Source organism: Ctenopharyngodon idella, chromosome 14 (assembly GCF_019924925.1).
Source record: "Ctenopharyngodon idella isolate HZGC_01 chromosome 14, HZGC01, whole genome shotgun sequence".
NCBI lineage: Eukaryota > Metazoa > Chordata > Actinopteri > Cypriniformes > Xenocyprididae > Ctenopharyngodon > Ctenopharyngodon idella.
The window spans coordinates 22081746-22100547 of NC_067233.1; the positions used below are offsets into that span (position 1 = coordinate 22081746).

General features: G+C 38.4%; 3 protein-coding genes across 5 annotated transcripts; 1 reads left to right on the top strand and 2 right to left on the bottom strand.

Annotated features, from left to right (window-relative positions):
* Positions 1-1788: 1788 nt before the first annotated feature.
* LOC127494103 (rab11 family-interacting protein 3) lies at positions 1789-7929 on the bottom strand. Its single transcript, XM_051859709.1, has 7 exons — positions 6913-7929; positions 5725-5882; positions 4988-5256; positions 4656-4856; positions 3444-3566; positions 3276-3366; positions 1789-3185 (listed from the first exon to the last, which is right to left on the bottom strand). The coding sequence occupies exons 1-7, from the start codon at positions 7001-7003 to the stop codon at positions 3147-3149; spliced, it is 972 nt and encodes a 323-aa protein (XP_051715669.1). The 5' UTR covers positions 7004-7929; the 3' UTR covers positions 1789-3146.
* Positions 7930-10017: 2088 nt separating this feature from the next.
* On the bottom strand, positions 10018-14249 carry leprotl1 (leptin receptor overlapping transcript like 1). Of its 2 annotated transcripts, none has more exons than XM_051859714.1 (5): positions 14105-14249; positions 13746-13886; positions 13227-13302; positions 12957-13143; positions 10018-11275 (listed from the first exon to the last, which is right to left on the bottom strand). In XM_051859714.1, exons 2-5 carry the CDS (start codon positions 13759-13761, stop codon positions 11159-11161), a joined length of 396 nt encoding a protein of 131 aa, XP_051715674.1. In that variant the 5' UTR covers positions 13762-13886; positions 14105-14249; the 3' UTR covers positions 10018-11158. The 2 variants fall into 2 exon arrangements, with proteins under 2 accessions (XP_051715674.1, XP_051715675.1); XM_051859715.1 differs by having other exon boundaries at positions 14220-14238.
* LOC127494102 (F-box/LRR-repeat protein 12-like) lies at positions 14185-18659 on the top strand. 2 transcript variants are annotated; one of them, XM_051859708.1, is made up of 4 exons: positions 14185-14298; positions 14702-14777; positions 17339-18009; positions 18342-18659. In XM_051859708.1, exons 1-4 carry the CDS (start codon positions 14243-14245, stop codon positions 18535-18537), a joined length of 999 nt encoding a protein of 332 aa, XP_051715668.1. In that variant the 5' UTR covers positions 14185-14242; the 3' UTR covers positions 18538-18659. The 2 variants fall into 2 exon arrangements, with proteins under 2 accessions (XP_051715668.1, XP_051715667.1); XM_051859707.1 differs by having other exon boundaries at positions 14228-14390.
* The last annotated feature ends 143 nt before the right edge of the window (positions 18660-18802 follow it).

Here is an 18802-nt window from a genome sequence, read left to right on the forward strand (position 1 = left end):
TAAATATAATGCCACATAAACAAAAATAAATGACTGAAACTGGTTATCCTGTACAGCGTAAAGGCCCCGTTCAAACACAACATGTTTTTCCATTTCACTGTGCTACACTTCCATTGTTTTTCTAAGTAAACACCAGCTAGTCGGATGTAATGGTGTTGAAGCAAACCTACCGCAGTTCAGATCCAATAGTCCAATGTGAAAATAGACACGTGATATGTCCTCATTTGCATAACTAGCCTTCTGATGGAAATGTTTCACATAACCCTCTGGTGTTGTTCAAAATAAAATGTTTTGACTTCATCGGAATGGTACGAAAATCGATGACTTTTATGGAAATAAAATCAATAATTCAGCCACAATGCAGTAAAAACACAGACACCAATGAAGGAGTTACACTCTAAAACATCGAGAGTACAAAACAGACAAACGCACTCACACACACACACACACACACTATCATACACGCACAATCTGGTGTGGCTGTAACAGTATGGCAAAATTGAGGCAGAAGACTCAAATAAGAGGTTGAAATCAGGTTGATTAACTTCTGATAAAGTATTCCTGTTCATTTTTGTTACATTTTGATGTTATGTGTAACAAAATGTCCTCCTTTGTGTTCAGGATTGACCAGTAAAATTAATGCAAATACGGACAAAAAAAAATCTAAAACTTTACAAAAAGTTGTCTTTAAGAATGACTAAATATATATCCAAATCCACAAATTAATAAAATAAGTATTTATGTCTAAAAACAAGCCTTTTTATATAGAGCTATATAGGAATCTTGTGGTTAAACAATGGGATTACAGAAGTTTTTCTTTTTTTACTCCCACCAGATGGCACTAATCTGCCTTCAAAAATTGGATTTTAAAGACATTGGGCCCTATCATACACCCGGCGCAATGTGGCACCAGGCGTTTTTTTTGTGTTTTTTGCTAGTTTCAGCCTGACGCAGTTATCATTTTCACGTCCTGCGTCATGTTGTTTAAATAGCAAATGCATTTGCACCCATCTGTTCGCCCATGGGTATGCAGTTCAGGTGCATTGTTGGCGTGTTGCTATTTTGAGGCAACTGAAAACGACTGCGCCATTGACCAACAAAAACCTGGTCTAAAGTCAATGGCGCAGTATTTTTTTGTTATCTAAAGAGCACGTTAGTAATATGCACCTATAGGCGCATAGACTCTGCTTGTTACACACACAGGGATGCACAGCTGCAAACAAACATGCCAAATATAAAAAAATAAAAGGATTACAATGTAAAGATTATTATTGTGTGCATAAAGATAAAAATGCTTTAGTGGAATCCGTAGATGGTCTGCTCTTGCGCTTTAACCTCGCACATGAGCAGATCTGTTTTTTCGCTAGACAAGCGTTCAATTTTTCCGCTCGCAAATTCCACCATGTGAATAGCAAATTATATGAATAGCAAAAACTGGCTTTTAAAGAGAATGGGAGATGAGACTCTGATTGTTTTATTGCACGTTACGCCCAAAACACACCCATTACTCATTAAGAGACTAGGTACAACCCTTTTGGACCGTGTGCCGGGCGCGCCAACCATTTTTTCCATCGTTAAACTAGCAAAAGTGGATTTGGACACGCCCTAAGTGCGGTTGCGGCGTGCGCTTTAGACCATGCGCTTAGATCGTCAAAATCTGGCCCATTGTCTCTATTTTAACATAAAAATACTGCTTTCATTGAAAAGTAATTAAAAAATATTTGAAATTTTTTAAAATTGCTTTCAATGGGGAAAAAAAATATAACTGTAGCATAAATATTAATTAGTACCATGAAATTCTCTCAAAATACAAATTAAAAAAATGAACAAAAATATATTACATTGATTTTACTGAAAATAAAAAAGTTACATTTCAGGTGTTCGGTCACAACTAGTGTGACCCCCAAAACTAACAATGCCAGAAGGTTAATCAGAATGGTACAAAAGCAAGTAATTATGTCTGAAAATACTTTTATAAGCAACTAGGGATTACGCAGCACTATTTGCATATAGGCTATACAGGCATCTAGTGGTTACACAGTGGTATTACATACGGTTTTCTTTGTCTTCCATGCATCGGATTTTAATAACTTTAACACAGTATTAAATAATATGAACGTCTGATGTAAGCGCTGACAGACTTTCCTATACACAACAGTAAAAGTGTATTGGAGACTGTGTGATGTTAGTGTTGAACGATGAGTTTGTGCTGTGCTTTATGGATCATTGAGAAACACATTCCTGCTGTCAGACACAGATGACGAGACAGTACGAGTCAAGATGGATCAGAGGTGACTTAAGGACAGTGACATCTGCTTCAGTCAGGAGCTCCAGCATTATGATGACTGTCTAGTTGTGCTCAGATATGGAAAGATGTGAAATACATTACAGTTCTTGAGCTGCTGCTTGAGGTTTGGTGTGACTGTCAGTGGAGGAACATCACCCTCTAGTGTCTGAACACTCTCACAACCACTGATAACTGTGTGCATGTGCTGGTGACTTCATATAATCTATTTAACAAACTGACACACACACACACACACTGTTCAAAAGTTTGGGATTTAAAAATTTATCAATTTTTAAATTTATCAAAATTTACCAGAATGATTTCTGAAGGATCATGTGACACTGAAGACTGGAGTAATGATGCTGAAAATTCAGCTTTGATCACAGGAATAAATTACACTTTACTATATATTCACATAGAAAACCGATATTTTACATTGCAATAATATTTCACTATTTTTTCTGTATTTTTTTATCAAATAAATGCAGCCTTGATGAGCAAAAGAGACCCTTTCAAAAACATTATTCCAAACTTTTGTATCATAGCTAAACAACTCCAACCTTACACTGGTCACTTGCATAAAATTAATAAACCTGATTTATCATTTAGGGTTTATAGTAATTCGTGTGACTTAAATTGTCACTGAACCAGAGAACAAACAGCAAAACAGGAAACTAGACCACAGAACAGAACAGAACCACTGACCGGATCATGATGGACTGCGACGGACACACAATAACAGGAAGAATAACTCGATCTGAACATCTCCCTTTTTTCATAAACCCTACAACAATGATTTAAACTGGACTACAGATGGGTCAGTGTGTGTGATGTGAAGCTGTCGTCTGTGTTTGGATCCTCACGGGGGTTTGAGGTGTCCATCTGCTGCCCACTGGCCCTGACAAAACCACATACATATTATAAAACTATGGTGTGTATTTCTTCAGACAGGGTTAGTGTGTGTGTGTGTGTGTGTGTGTGTTTGTACCTGCTGTGTTGTGAGTTTAAGCAGGTCTTCATACAGTCTTTTCCATCGGTCCACCTCAGCCTGGAGGTCAGATATCCTCTCATCATCCCATCTTTGAGGAAAAGAGAAAAATCATAGCACATTTATAATATAAAATAAAAAATAAAATAAAATAAAATAAAAAGTGACCTTCTGATGGGTTCTGTGGGACAGTCAGAGTTCACAGTCTTCCTGACAGCATCCAACTCCACCTGTAACCTGTTCACCTGCAGCTCCAGGGACTCCTTCTCACCTGACAGACAGTCCTTAAACCTGCACACACACACACACCTGCTCACCTGCAGAAAACATCTTCATTTCCCTTTTTGAGGGGGCTGTTCACAGTTCACACGCATTCTAGCATTCAAAAACAACTGGACGGAACACAATAAAACACAAGATGTGGGTCAGCAGAACGAAAAAGTGCAAGGTCTAGAGACACTTTTTTTTTTAAGTTGAACTTATTTTATCTTGAGCGGAATGTTTTTAGAAAGATGTGTTTTAAAAGACGTGAGCGCAACAGTGGAAGACGTCCGTCTAGTGCGTGTTTACATTGAAAAACAATGGAAAAGTAGTGCACTTGAATCTAAAAACGTGATTCGTGTGACATATGCTCATTTTCAGCAGTTTAAAAATGAGTGAAAAGTTATGGAAGGAATAAAACAATTTAAAAGATAATTTCTACTTTTTATCTCACAATTCTGACTTTTATTCTTGTAATTCTGACTTTTTTTTCTCGCAATTGCGAGATAAAAAGTTGCAATTACCTTTTTTATTTTTTATTCAGTCGCAGAAACAAGCTTTGCAAAACTTTGAATCATTTGAGCCAATTGCTTCGCAAAATGATTCACTGTTTCGAAACTCTCGAAAGGCCACAGGCTGGTCAGAACGGTATAAATGCAGCAAAAACTCAGCCCAAACATGTATAAAAACATCTTTTACAATCTATTAAATGCAATTAACAAATCATCTAATATGATTAAAGATTATAATGTGTGATATTTTGATCAGTTAATCAGACTAATAAGAGATTTTTAACTACAACTCTTCCTTTATATTATACAAAACCATCATAAAATTTCAACAAATTTATCCGAGATCAGGTAAAATCTTAAAGAGTCACTGGTTTATGGGTTCACAAAGATCATCGCCCCCTAGTGGCGAACCATTAAAATTTCGTAACAGTTATGATGTAACGAAGCCTCGTTTACTGAAATCACTTGACTTTGGCAGTCTGATATGTGCTCCGAATCACTGGTTTGAAACAAACAATGTGCAAAGGTTTCAAAGCTTCATGAAGCGTGTTTTGAAAGCGCCCATTGCTATGAGTGAAGTGTGTTTATGAAATGGAGCAAACGTAACCTCTTCACGCAGCTCATCCACCTCCGCTGCTGCTCACACAGCCACTCGAACTGTTCGGCCGTTTCACGGAGTTTGTCGAGACTCTCTGAATTCTCTCGCTGCAGTTCCTCCACCGTCCTCTGGTGGGCGCTGTGCTGATCACACAGATCCTGCCGCAGGGCTTCATGCGACATCTGCAGCTCCACCAGCTCCAGGGATTTACTGATCAAGCAAAAAATACAGGCGTGAGAAAATGTGTCTGTCATATGACACTGCTGTGAATGTCATGTTTTACATACAATAGCTGTGCGTAAAAGAATCAAGTTTCTTACACGTTTCATGCAGTGAGATACCTGTTTAGCTGCATCTCTAGGTCTTCTACTAGCTGTGCCTTTGACTGAGTTTCCTTGTGGAGCCGCGTCTCCAGGACCTCAGCTTGCTGGGCTCTGAGCTGAGCCTCCTGGTGCAGCTCGTCCACCATGCCCATCAGCTGCATCTCTGAGCCCTGCAGCTGCTGTAAATCACAGCTCACCTGCTCCAGCTGCAGACACAGAAGTGACGAGTCTCTCCGCCTGTCCTCCGTCACAGAGAGCACACGCTGCTGCAGGACATCAGCCTGTTCCTACACACACACACAGGTTATATATGGAGTGCTGCCATACTGCACAGTATTTACTGTATACTGCATACGTTTTAAATAGTATTGAACTGTGTAATATTGCTACAATAAGCTTTTAAACAAAATAACTTCCCCTCCTACTTGCAGCAACATCTCTTCTCCTATGACGTGTTTACTGGCGCAAGGGCGGGGCAACCTGTCACTCACATAAGCACCGATAGCAAACCACAACCATCCAATCAATCCCCGCCCTACATTTGTTCTTGTTTGAGAAGCCGTTTCACTTGGTATATGTCACAATAGGGAAGAAAAGACGAGTGCAACTTTTGTTTCATGAATTTATAAGTACATATTTTGTTAGTAACTACTTCATATACAGTGTACAATCTGTCACAGGAGCTCACGCGTTTCATCAGAGCGTGGCGTCCAGCGATCATCTCACATATTAATATGGTTTGTGTTCGGCTGTACCTGCTGCTGCTGAAATCGCTCCAGCAGTTGCTCGTATTTGATGCTCAGCTCAACGCAGATCTGCTCCTTATGACACACTCGCACTGACAGAGCCTCCATCTCCGCCTGCAGAGCCTGCTGCCGCTCTCGAGACACCAACAGCTCGCGCTGCAGCGCCGCTGCAACACACACGCGCGCGCGCGCATGCGCACTGCATTACTGATCAGAGATCGCTGCGAATCCGGGGAAAAACTGCTAAAACAACTGAAATCACAAACTAACCCTAACTAGTCATTTTAGTTGTGTGCATGACAAAACTGCTGAAGCATTTCAAGCACAGCTGCGCATAATGAGAAATTGTGTAAAAATAGTCAAGTAAAGAAAGTTATATAATGAAAATAAACAAGTAGCCGCCTAGCCTAATTCCAACAAAATGCTAACACTTTACAATAAGGTCCCAAAACATGAACTAACAGTAAAAATACTTATAAAGCATATATTAACCTTAGTTAATGTTAATTTAAATAACTTATCTGTTAATATTATTTAAAGGACCTGAGCTAGCATTAACATGAACTATCCCTTTAATACAGTTGTTCACCCAAAAATGAAAATTCTGTCATCATTCACTCACCCTTAAGTTGTTCTAGACCTGTATGAGTTTCTTTCTTCTGTTGAACACAGAAGAAGATATTTTGAAGAATGTTGGTAACAGTTGCTGGCCCCCACTGACTTCTAAAGTATGGAAAAAAAAATAAAAAATACTATGGAAGTCAATAGGGACCAGCAACTGTTTGGTTACCAACATTCTTCAAAATATATTCTTTTGTGTTCAATAGAAGAAAGAAACTCGTACCGGTTTGGAACAACTTGAGGGTAAGTTAATGATAACAGAATTTTCATTTTTGGGTGAACTATCCCTTTAAGAAATTTTAATAAATACTGCAACAAAAGTTTTGCTCATTGTTAATGTTAGTTAATGCATTGATGAAAGTTAACAAATGGGACCTTATTGTAAAGTGCTGCCAACAAAATATACCAGTGCTGCAAAATAAGTCAAAAAAATTACAGAATTAATACATTTAAACAAAAATGAATATGGCTGTTTTCAGCACACTTGTTAAGCTGATCTACCTGCATCATCGTAACTGGTTTGTGTCAGTCTAAAACTTGGTTTCCATCTTTGAATTTGATCATTTGGACACTTACCTTTCTCCTGAGACAGTCGGATGCATTTTGCAGTGAGATACTGAATCTGACCGTAATCTTCATCTCTGTAAACTCTGAAAAATCTCCTCATAACCTCCAGTGTGTTCTGGTCTGATCTGTTCGTCTCTCAGTCCTTTACTGCAGCTCTGAAACATGTTGATGGATCTCTTTCGCTTCAGGGGGAAGAAAATGCTCTTTCTTTCTCTTCAAATATTCAAATGTACACACACACACACACACACACACACACACACACACACACACAAACTCTCATGAAACCTGTCAGGAATGTGTCCCACTCATATTTCAGTGCAAAACCATTTAAAATAATATAGCTGCAAGCAACAATTAAGGGGCCTAGCATAAAAAAAAGCATGGCGAGTTATGCAAGCATGGCTGGGAGCTTCAGAGCAAAACAATGAGTAATTAAAGACATTTTTAGATTATTTTAGTCAAAATGGCTGAAAATTTACAAATACAATCACTCGTAATATGACTAAATTGTTTATCACTTTTGACCATTAGGTGGCGCTGTTACCAAATTGATGTTGTGTGGTCAGCGTAAGGGGACAATAGCTGCATTTCCATTACCCTTCAAATTGTGCAAATTGTAATTTCGAATTGAAATTACGCTCAATGGAAACACATGAATTTCGCAAAAACTCCCAAATATCGCAAAAAGGTTTTTATGCTCGCATGAGATGGTTTTTCAGGCAATTCGAAAAAGAAATATTTCGCAAAACTGCAATGGAAACAGTTTTTTTTTTTGCATTTACAGGTCACCTGACGTACAGTCACGTCATCATTCTGTAAAGATAGCAAATAAAGCTCTCAGAAAGAAGTATCTTTTAGAAAATGACTTATCGCAAGAGGAAAATGACTCTTCACAAGAGTTTTAGTCGCATAACATCGGTTAACGGAAACGCCGTCATTTCACAATAGTTTTTTATCGACATTTAGAAGATATCGCAAAAGTTTTGCGCAAATCTGTAATGGAAACGCGGCTGCTGACAAATGCAAAGTTTGGTGGCAAAGTGTTGCTGAGTTACAGTCTCAGAATCAGCTTGGCATCATGCCAAGCTGATTTTAGTAAAAAAAATCATACCAACGGTCTAGGAGGAGTTTGAAAAAATAGTTTAAAAAAAAAAATTCAACATGGTGGACAGAAAGCTTGACCGAGTATGGCATAACTGTTATCATTGTTCTCATTATGACTCAACACTGGAATATTAAAATATAAAATTAATCAAAAGCTAACATTTATTGAAATTTCATTCATCGGCATGGTTCCGATGACACACACCAATTTTCGTAATGATACGCTAATGCGTTCGTAAAATACAGCATTTTATGACAAAATTCAAAATGACCGATATGGGAAAACTGGGTATCATTCATCTCACTGAATTAAATGTTCATGATTTTTGGGCAAACGGTCCAGAATTTATAAGCAAAAATAGACAGTTTTCATATCTCTTGATCAGTAGGTGGCGCTGTGTCGAAATGCTGCCCCAGGTCATGCTTGGTATGCATTTACGTCACTTTCCCGCCGGAACACGCTCCCTCAGCTGGACTGAGTGGCAAAAGAACCTGCTGCATGACTGGATTTAATAGAGGAAACTGCGAAAATGCGACTAAAACAAACGATTACACTAAAGGTTGGGCTCGAAAGTGTTCCTTATAACATGTCAAAGAAACCTAATCCATGGATATTGACATGCAGCCAGGAATCGTGTTTCCTGACAATATGTGCCTGATTTCGACGCCGGGGAAATACATAAAGCAAATCTGCCTGTGAACGCTTTATATAAATACAATATATATATAGGTCTAAATCGGAGTTATCACTTATATCAATGTTACATCGTCATATCGTCCAGCCATAAAACTTGTATAGTTTTTGTCAGTGTTTAGTTAAAAACACCCAATTATGCAGAATATAAGATGGTAAATATTTAATTGATGAGTTGTTAACACAATATATAACAATACAATATATAGGGTATGATTTTACCCCCAAATCCAACATTCTGACACAAAATGATAACTGCAAATCCATGTTTCTCTGCCTGAGTCCAGCTGTTTCTGTGAATTGCAGTGACCTATTTGCTTCTTTTTTCTGTAGCTTTCAGCAGTCTGTAAAACTATACCTCAGATTTTGTGTCAAAGCTATTTGTACAGTCAGTAGCAAAGCTCTTTCCCGTTTTGGATGTGTTTTGTGTTTATTCACGCTAAAAACCAATGCTGCCACTCAGTCTTTTGCCACTCAGTGGGCGGAACCGCAGTCCTAACGGCCGACGGTGACGTCACTTTGGCCTTCTCTTCATCAAATTTGTTTGTGCGTTATTTAAGAATGGTTGGGTTAATTAAAAAGCTTTTAATAACTTTTTGCCAGCATGGTTTAAAGATGATCTAGGTCTAGGAGGAGTTTGAAAAAGTAGGTTTTTTGGAAAATTCAAAATGGCGGAAAATTTAAGAATCGTTAGATCAAATCGTCTTGATCAAAGGAATCACAGAAAAAATAATTTTCTGTGCATTGTGGCATTATTTTCTTGATCATTAACCACCAAATAGTCATTACTGTGATGTAAGAAAATATTAATAAATAAATAAATTATATATATATATACATCATGTTACTATCTGTTGTACTGCCTTAATGCTGACTTAAATAAAATAAAAAAAACATGGTACTACATTAATAACAATCTAATCAATCACCACTGAATAAAGACAGCTACAAAATTTATAAGTAAACATCCAGGTACAGTAATCAGAATTTGGGGTGAAGCTGGCATGCAAGTCTTTGCATGTTTTGTATTTGATTAATGCAAATGTAAATTATTCATGAAATCTGAGGTAAATCTTGCAGGTGTTTCTGTAACGAAGGCATGTTGCAGCGACTCTCCCTCATTCCACACATACTGACAGAAGAGAAAACCTGCCTAAGGCCTTTGTGTTTCAAGATTTTATGTATTATTATTTGTGTGATTATTAAAGGATTCGCTTTCTCTTCTGATTAGCGATGAAACTAATGAGGTCGCCAGCAAAATCTGAACAGGAACAGTGAGCAAAGGTCAGAGGTTGTGTACAACAAAAGTAAAATTCTTTTTCTTTTTTTCAAAAATGGCATTTATTTAAAAAAAAGATCAAGAGGGGGGAAAAGTCACAATGTTACTTGTGCCGTTTCTGCACAAACAGTGAGATATAAAATAACAGAACATCTCTTCAAAGCGTTAAAGTGAACATGAAACTGCATTTACAACCCATTCAACCTCTGAAATCTGACAGATTTTGTGAAAAAGTATACTTGATTTTATCCATGAGGAATCAGGAAGTGGTGAAAAGTGTCTCTACATCAGTTTAAAAGTATTACATTTTGATTAAAGATTATGAAGGCCAACTTTTTTTTTGTAATAATCATTGACAATAAGAGCAGAAATGTGTGAAAGTCAGTTGGGTCCATGTTGATTTCATGTTGACTTTAAACCCTCAGCGTCTGGAAACACAGACCAACTGCTTCTTGATTAGTTTCGGGGAGATTTATAGAAACTCGCATGATCATTTCTTTATTTTTGAATTTACACCTTAAATGATGAATATAAGCTAGTCTACATGCTTTTAAATCAAACGTGATCTCAATTTCATAGTTAGCTGATAAAGTTACTGATTTTTTTGTTTTTGTTTTTTAAAGAAACGTGTCTGGGAAATCTGGAAATCTCACAATGCCAAAAGCATCACTATGCAATAAAAACAAACTAACAGAATCATTCAAATCAACATGAACATAATGAGCTTCATTCTACAATCTCATGTTTAATGCGCCATCAAAGAGAAAACAAGAGAGACAGGAACAAATAAATAAGTTCTGAATAAAAAAAAAGCAAAGCTGGTAACAGAAAAGACATCAGAGTCATAAAGCTGAAGACGGATGAGACGCTGAAATGTTTCCGGTTTCAGAAAGAAGCTGTGCGTACGTACAATGAAATGCTCGGACGAAACAATCTGACGTCACCAGTGTTTGTTTGACCACCTGAATTCAGTCGTGCATGAAATGAAAAAACAATAAAACAATCTGATGTCAGACAGATCTAAAATTAAACAAAATTATTGCACTGATTTCTTGCATCTATCAATGGGCGGCAGTTATAAATAAAAACGATAATGTCAGAGTAAAACAAACTGCTGTAACAGTATCATAGTGACGCTGCATCGCGGAGAAACAGTCCAGACGCGGCGCCGCGCTTCACCACTGCTGCCAACTGAAGTCATCGTTCGACCCGAAGACCAGGAAGAAACCCAGGATGGTGGCGAAGATGACGATGTTTCCCGTCAGGACGAGTGCACAGGCTCCCCACTCGATCTGCAGACAATCACATTAAATATTCAGGCAACCATCTGGAAATCAATCCCATTAATCCATGCTTTCACATTTTAAAAGTCAAGGTGACATCAAACGGCCTGAGATCACTGCTTGATGTTTATAGGGCTGGATTGACAATATCGATTAACTGATCATGAATGAACGCTCCATGTGTGGTTTGTTTCACATGCTGCGCCAGACTTTTCTTTGTGTCAGGGCAACAATTCAATAAACAATCAGTTTAAATTAAGTGACTGTTTTGCTCTATTTCGCCAACGAAAATAGTTCCAAACAAAGCCATCTTGCGTCTCTGCAGCAACGCACAGGTATTTTGTTAATGAATCTGCGTGTTTGAACAAACTGGGTGAGTCAATGATTCAATGACTCATTTATTAAGACAGTGACTTGCCGCCACCTTCTGGTGGTTTTTGTTTCATATTTAAAATATTTATTTTTTTCTATCATTTCTATATTCCAAATTTTATATTTCAAACGGTAATCTCACAACAGTATTTACGCAATTTTAATTGCAGTGTAAATGCATGCACAAGTGCTCCTTAAAAAATATAAATCGCCCCCTATACCCTTAAATAGGAAGGGAACAGCCATTTGTAGTGGTGTCCGAAACCATAGTGGACGCTATCGAGTGCACCCATTCAATACCATAATGCACCGCAATAACGAGTGTACAACTGATGTACACACAATGACTAGATAATACCCATAATGCACTGTGAGAGTCACACATCAAATTAATTCCCACGTCTGACCAGAAGAGAGCGCCCGCAGCTGAATCATCCATCCTTTCGTTCATTTTCCAAACCGCTGGTCCAATGTGGGTACAGCGTAATATCATACAAGTATAAATTCATTTTTAATTGATTATTAATTAAGGTTTATACATGGTAGTTTCCATGACAGACTTCAAAATGAATCGTTTCATTACTACTGGAGCTGCCAGTTTGCTAAGTTTCAAATGTTTATTGAACAGCACAAACTATGCAAACACTCAGTGTCCGAATTCACTCACTCGTTTTCACTTTCACAACTATATTAGTGGATTAATGTAAGGAATAGTGAATGAGGAAATAGGGGGCGATTTCAAACACAGCCCGTCACTTACTTCATTCCTGAATGAATCAGCCATTTTGAACGAATCGATTGAATCAATGACTCACTCATTAAGACAGCGACTTGCCACCACCTACTGGGGGTTTTTGTTTCACATTTAAAATATTCTATTTTTTATCATTTCTATATTCCAAATTTTATATTTAAAATGGTAATCTCACAACATTATTTATGCAATTGTAATTGCAGTGTAAATGCATGTACAAGTGCTCCTTAAAAAAATATAAGTGCAGACAAAAGGTGAGACAGAGACAACATCAGCAGAACAAAATATGAAGGAGAAATGGACTGATTTTCCTGCTATAGCAGCGTACATTAGCTCTGCTAATGCCTGGTATACTCACTTTGTGGTCATGTATGATAATCTGAAAGCAGCTTCCTAATGTCCCAGTAACAGCTCTATTGTAGATATTAAACCCATGTTTGCCTTGATAATCAATTCCTCAATGAAAAAATCATCCCAACATTTACTCTTGTTGAACATGCTGTTCCACCTGACAGAACTCAACTGTGTTTCATGTTGACTTTAACAGGAAGGTCTGATATTTACCACAGCGGCGCGGGCGAATATGACGGGCAGGCCGAAGGCCGACACGACGATCCCCGTGGTCAGGAATATGGCCAGCTCTTTGCAGGCATTACTAGCCGAGTCAGTGTCGTCCACCACGCGTCGAGAGATGCAGTACGGGATGGGTGACAGGATGTAGAAGAAGAGCAGGAACAGAGGCCAGTACTTACTGCACAGAAACACCAGCGCATGAACAAGCAGCACACACATGCAGCAGATCACATGACCACCCCAACATCATGTGACACTTACTTATAGACGGGCAGAGCGCAGCCCAGCATGAGGAACATCAGGCCGATCGCTCCTCCAAACGACAGACTGATGAGAGCTGTGAGAGAAAGAGCAGATATAAGTTTTAAATGTCAATGTTATTTAGACTTTAAAACTCCAAATAAATAAATATGTGTGTATATATATCTATATACATACATATATTTATACACATATATAGTTTTAAACCCTGACATATATATATATATATATATTTATACATACACACACACACACAAATATATACATACAAATATATATATATTCACATGTCAACATTAATGGATGTTTCCAAGTTTATAGGATTATAGAAAATAGGTCACAAGTATATTGAGAATTTATGTATATATTTATGTGTTTCTTTTATATATTTTCAATTCAGATAGAGGTGGTTTGTTTGTGTCTGTGTGTTTCGATGGAGGATGTAAATCTGCGGCCGCTAATAAACATTAAACATCTTTCGTTTCATTACTACACACTCACACCGCTTAATGTGCTCACCTTTAATTCCCGCCATTGCGTAGATTCATAAACACACTAATTAACAGTTTGAATAATTAAAGCTAAAGAAACTCTTCGCGATTATGATCCTCTGCAAGGCTAGCGCTGCCCTCCACACTGCGCATGCGCCGAACTAGACCACTTCCGGTGACCGCAAAACAACACAACAAATCAAACATTAGACGAACAAGTGTAACAAACAGTATATATTACAATAAAATTACTGGCAGATATACTTATTACATGAGAATATTTTTAAACAAAGATCGATGCAATGTTAACAACACATTATTTCCTACAGAAATTATTTTTCTAAACCCTTTTCATTTCAGTAGTCGTAGAAAATTAAGATATATTACAGCTGATTGATCCGCAACAGCTCTCAAATAGCTTATAACATAAATATGACAATTCTAAAGTATTGTGTGCAAAAAACGAGTAATCATGCAACACAGCAGCCTCTGCAGGACGAACCGGAAACAGCTTGTCACCGGTAAATGTGTCCGTCAATGTATCAGAGCGTTTCTGAAGGTTCCGCACTGAAATGGCCGCGGTGAGATGCTGCAATCTGGACTTTTTTCCTGAAAACATTTTAATTGATATTTTATCTTATTTAAATGTGCGAGAACTCGTGCGCAACTCCAGGTACAATATCGCGTCATGCTCGACTGTCGTAAAATAACTGTGTTAGTTACACGTGAGTGCAGTTCTGTCGGTAACAGTGTTTTATGTTTATGTTTTGTTTTTTATCGCATATAATGTTTTATAAAATTAATTGATTGAATGATGATCATGTAGAAACATCAGTTACCACTGATTTACTGTGACAGCTATGAAAGATTCTGTCGTTTCAGTCACATAATAGACGGCGATCAGACAGCCGGAAGTCATCAAACACAAACAAACAAAAGCGTGTAATTTCATAAATGAATATGAATATATGTGTGTGTTTGTAGGGTGTGCAGGCGCTGGAAGCAGCTGGTGAAGGACCAGAGACTGTGGAGAGCTGTCGATCTGTCCGCGTGGAAAAGGGTGAGAGTTTTGTTCGTCAATTCAAGATCTTTATTGTCTTGTTTTTATTGTTTTTGTTTTATATTACCATCTGTACTTTAGTTCAGGGGTTTTCGAACTGAACTGGGGCCCGTTCATTATATTTTAGCGAATTTATCAGAGACCTTACATGTAAGTTTTAGGTCTGGATGTCCTGTAAAGAGCACATTCAGGGCTTTTCAGAGATACCAAATGTTTGGACGTTTCACCATGATCACTCCCTCTCCTTGGTCTTTAAAAATGTCTGACATTAATTTAGTGAACAATTTTAACACCCTTATGGAAATATGATAATATTTTGTAGTTATCATTCAAATCTGACTAATTTTCAAATTGTTTGTCATAAAATCAACATTTCAGGAAAATGTTATGGGGTTTCAAATCAAAATTTGACTTTGTTACAAAACAGGACATTGATTTCATACATGACCTCTGTAGAGGACACCAGGACTTAAATCATGTTTATCAGGCATTTTGGGAAACACAACAAGTGAATAGCGAAAGAAATTATATATCAATATTCCTATGAAATATTAGATATTATTATGAAAACTTACCAATTATTACTCCAGTTATTACACTTCTTTTTTCATTACATGTTGCTTCAAGAACACATTAATATGCAAATTACATACAGTGTGTAGATTCATTGTACATAATGGGAAAACACGTTTATGGCCATTTTACTCACATATTGCATAAAGTAAAATGATACGTCAAATCATTCTGTTATATCTTTAATAACATAGTTGAGAATCATCCTTATACAAAGTTTGGTATAAAAAATACTAAAACCTAAAAATTTATTGCCAGTTTAAAAAAGAAAAAAAAAGAAATTCCCATTGTTTTTAGCTTTTCATATCTTATTTTATTTTTAAAAAACTGAGTCCTGGTGTCCACTACAGAGGACATAGCATAACATGAATAAAATATCATTTTTCTATCATTGGTTCTTCATATGTCAAACCCTTCTGTTACTAGGTAAAGCAAGATTTGACCAAATCATGTGTTTTTTAGTTCATTGGTTACTCAATATCATGGGGCTGTTATATTTAGATAGTTGCCTTAGCTTTCTCTAAGTTTCATTTCCCCTTTTGTTATATTCAGATCCAAGTTTTGGGGACAGTTAGGTTTCAAAAGCATGTAAATGTTATTCCTGCAAGGAAAAATAAATGTTATGAATGTTAGATTAATTTCATCACATATATAATATAATATAATATAATATATATATTTATACCCCCCAAAATATTGCTCTGTATCTTCATATTTTCCATAATTATTGTAATTTTTAACCATGAAGATAACAGGTTTGACTATTTTTAAGACCATTTAGCCTTTTCTTATGTTCATGATTTGATTGTTCATGTAGCAAGTGCTTCTGATGAAGTAAAACATTTTGTTTGTCATGATTTTTCTTTTCAGCTGACATCATCAATCCCTCTTATTTCCACATACAGTATCTCACAGAAGTGAGTACACCCCTCACATTTTTGTAAATATTTTATTAAATCTTTTCATGTGACAACACTGAAGAAATGACACTTTGCTACAATGTAAAGTAGTGAGTGTACAGCTTGTATAACAGTGTAAATTTGCTGTCCCCTCAAAATAACTCAACACACAGCCATTAATGTCTAAACCGCTGGCCACAAAAGTGAGTACACCCCTAAGTGAAAATGTACAAATTGGGCCCAATTAGCCATTTTCTCTCCCCGGTGTCATGTGACTCGTTAGTGTTACAAGGTCTCAGGTGTGAATGGGGAGCAGGTGTGTTAAATTTGGTGTTATCGCTCTCACTCTCTCATACTGGTCACTGGAAGTTCAACATGGCACCTCATGGCAAAGAACCCCCTAAGGATCTGAAAAAAATAATTGTTGCTCTACATAAAAATGGCGTAGGCTATAAGAAGATTGCCAAGACCCTGAAACTGAGCTGCAGCACGGTGGCCAAGACCATACAGCGGTTTAACAGGACAGGTTCCACTCAGAACAGGCCTCGCCATGGTCAACCAAAGAAGTTGAGTGCACGTGCTCAGCGTCATATCCAGAGGTTGTGTTTGGGAAATAGACGTATGAGTGCTGCCAGCATTGCTGCAGAGGTTGAAGGGGTGGGGGGTCAGCCTGTCAGTGCTCAGACCATACGCCCCACACTGCATCAAATTGGTCTGCATGGCTGTTGTCTTTGGGCCCAATTTGGACATTTTCACTGAGGGGTGTACTCACTTTTGTGGCCAGCGGTTTAGACATTAATGGCTGTGGGTGAGTTATTTTGAGGGGACAGCAAATTTACACTGTTATACAAGCTGTACACTCACTACTTTACATTGTAGCAAAGTGTCATTTCTTCAATGTTGTCACATGAAAAGATAATAAAATATTTACAAAAATGTGAGGGGTGTACTCACTTCTGTGAGATACTGTATAGAGACACTTTTCGCTATCCAATCAATTCACTATGAGTAAAATCAAGTCCCGTCCTATTTTTCTCCCATCCCGTTTTATTTATTTCACTGCGGTTCATCTGTTCTCGTGTGTTTTAGGTGACGTCTCGAGTGCTATGGATTTTACTGCGTCAGTATCTGGGTCATGGACTGCGACATCTGCGCCTGCGCGGCCTCCTGCTGTCTGCGCGCAGTGGCGCCTTCCTCACAGAGTCCTGGCTGCAGGCGCTGCGCTCAAAGTGCCCTCGTCTGCGCAGACTCTGCCTGCTGCACGCAGACCTGCGCGGTTTAAGCAGCTGCCGCCTGCTGCCTCCTTCATTAGAGGTGCTGGAACTGCATTTTTGTGAAGTCCCGTCTGGATTCTTTGCACAGGATCCCTCTGGATCCGCGGCAGACGCCATAGAAACGCTCATCCTCGACAACGTGCCGTCTTTCTCTGACCAGCACCTGCGCAGTCTCAGCTCGTGGCAGCGATTAAAGCGTCTGGAGCTGCGCGATCTCATCCGCGTGACCGTAGCCGGTCTAAAAAGCTGCGTCCCGCCTGGCGCGCAGACGCTCGCGCACCTCAAACACCTGGAGCTGGAGACGTGCAGCCGGATGCAGATGGTGGCGCTGGGTCTGGGCGAGGGATGGCCGGGTTTGGAGCGGCTCAGTTTGGGCGGGAAGGAAGTCAGTCCGGGCCTGCTGTCTCTCAGCCGCCTGCCAGACCTGCGCTCGCTGCGTCTGCGCACATGCAGACTCACGCAGATGATGGTGCTCAGAAGCTGCAGGTTGGTGGAGAATAATATTTACAAATATTATTACAATTTAAAACTAGCTGTTTTCTATGTGAATATATAGTAAAATGTAATTTATTCCTGTGATCAAAGCTGAATTTTCCTTCAGAAATCATTCTAATATGATGATTTGATGCTCAAGAAACATTTATGATTATTATCAATGTTGAAAACAGTTATCTTATTTATTGTTTGCTATAACTTGCATTATGAGTAGATAACTTTGCTCTCCTGCCAAACATTGAGAAAAAAAAAAAAAGAGAGAGAAAAACTGCATTGCCAGTTTTTTGAGGGCTGTAAACTGACGTGTGGTTTGATCGGCGCAGGTGTTTGACGCAGCTGCGCCTGCTGGAGTTCATCGAGGTGGAGTTTGTAGAGGACGAGGTGACGCAGGACGAGACCGACAGACCGCAGCCGAGTGAAGACGATCCCGCGCCGAGCCTCAGGTGCGCGCTGCGCTCGATGCTGCCCGGATGCGTCACGAGTTTCACCAAATGCACGCGCACCGTCAACAAAGACTGACGCTTCTCATGAGGACGAGCTGGTGTGAACTGACTGAAAACAAACACCCTCGTCGTCACAAACCAGTTTTTAGAAATGCAGAGAACATGATTTTAATGTATAATAAATTATGTCTGAATACAGTGAATGCTTACTTTTTTTTGCACTGCCTGTTATTTAAATTACTTTAATGGAAATCTAATGAGAAGTACAAATACATTGTTGATTGGCTGCTGGCCATGTTTTTTTTAAGTATCCAAGACATATTAGAGGATATGTTAGGAAA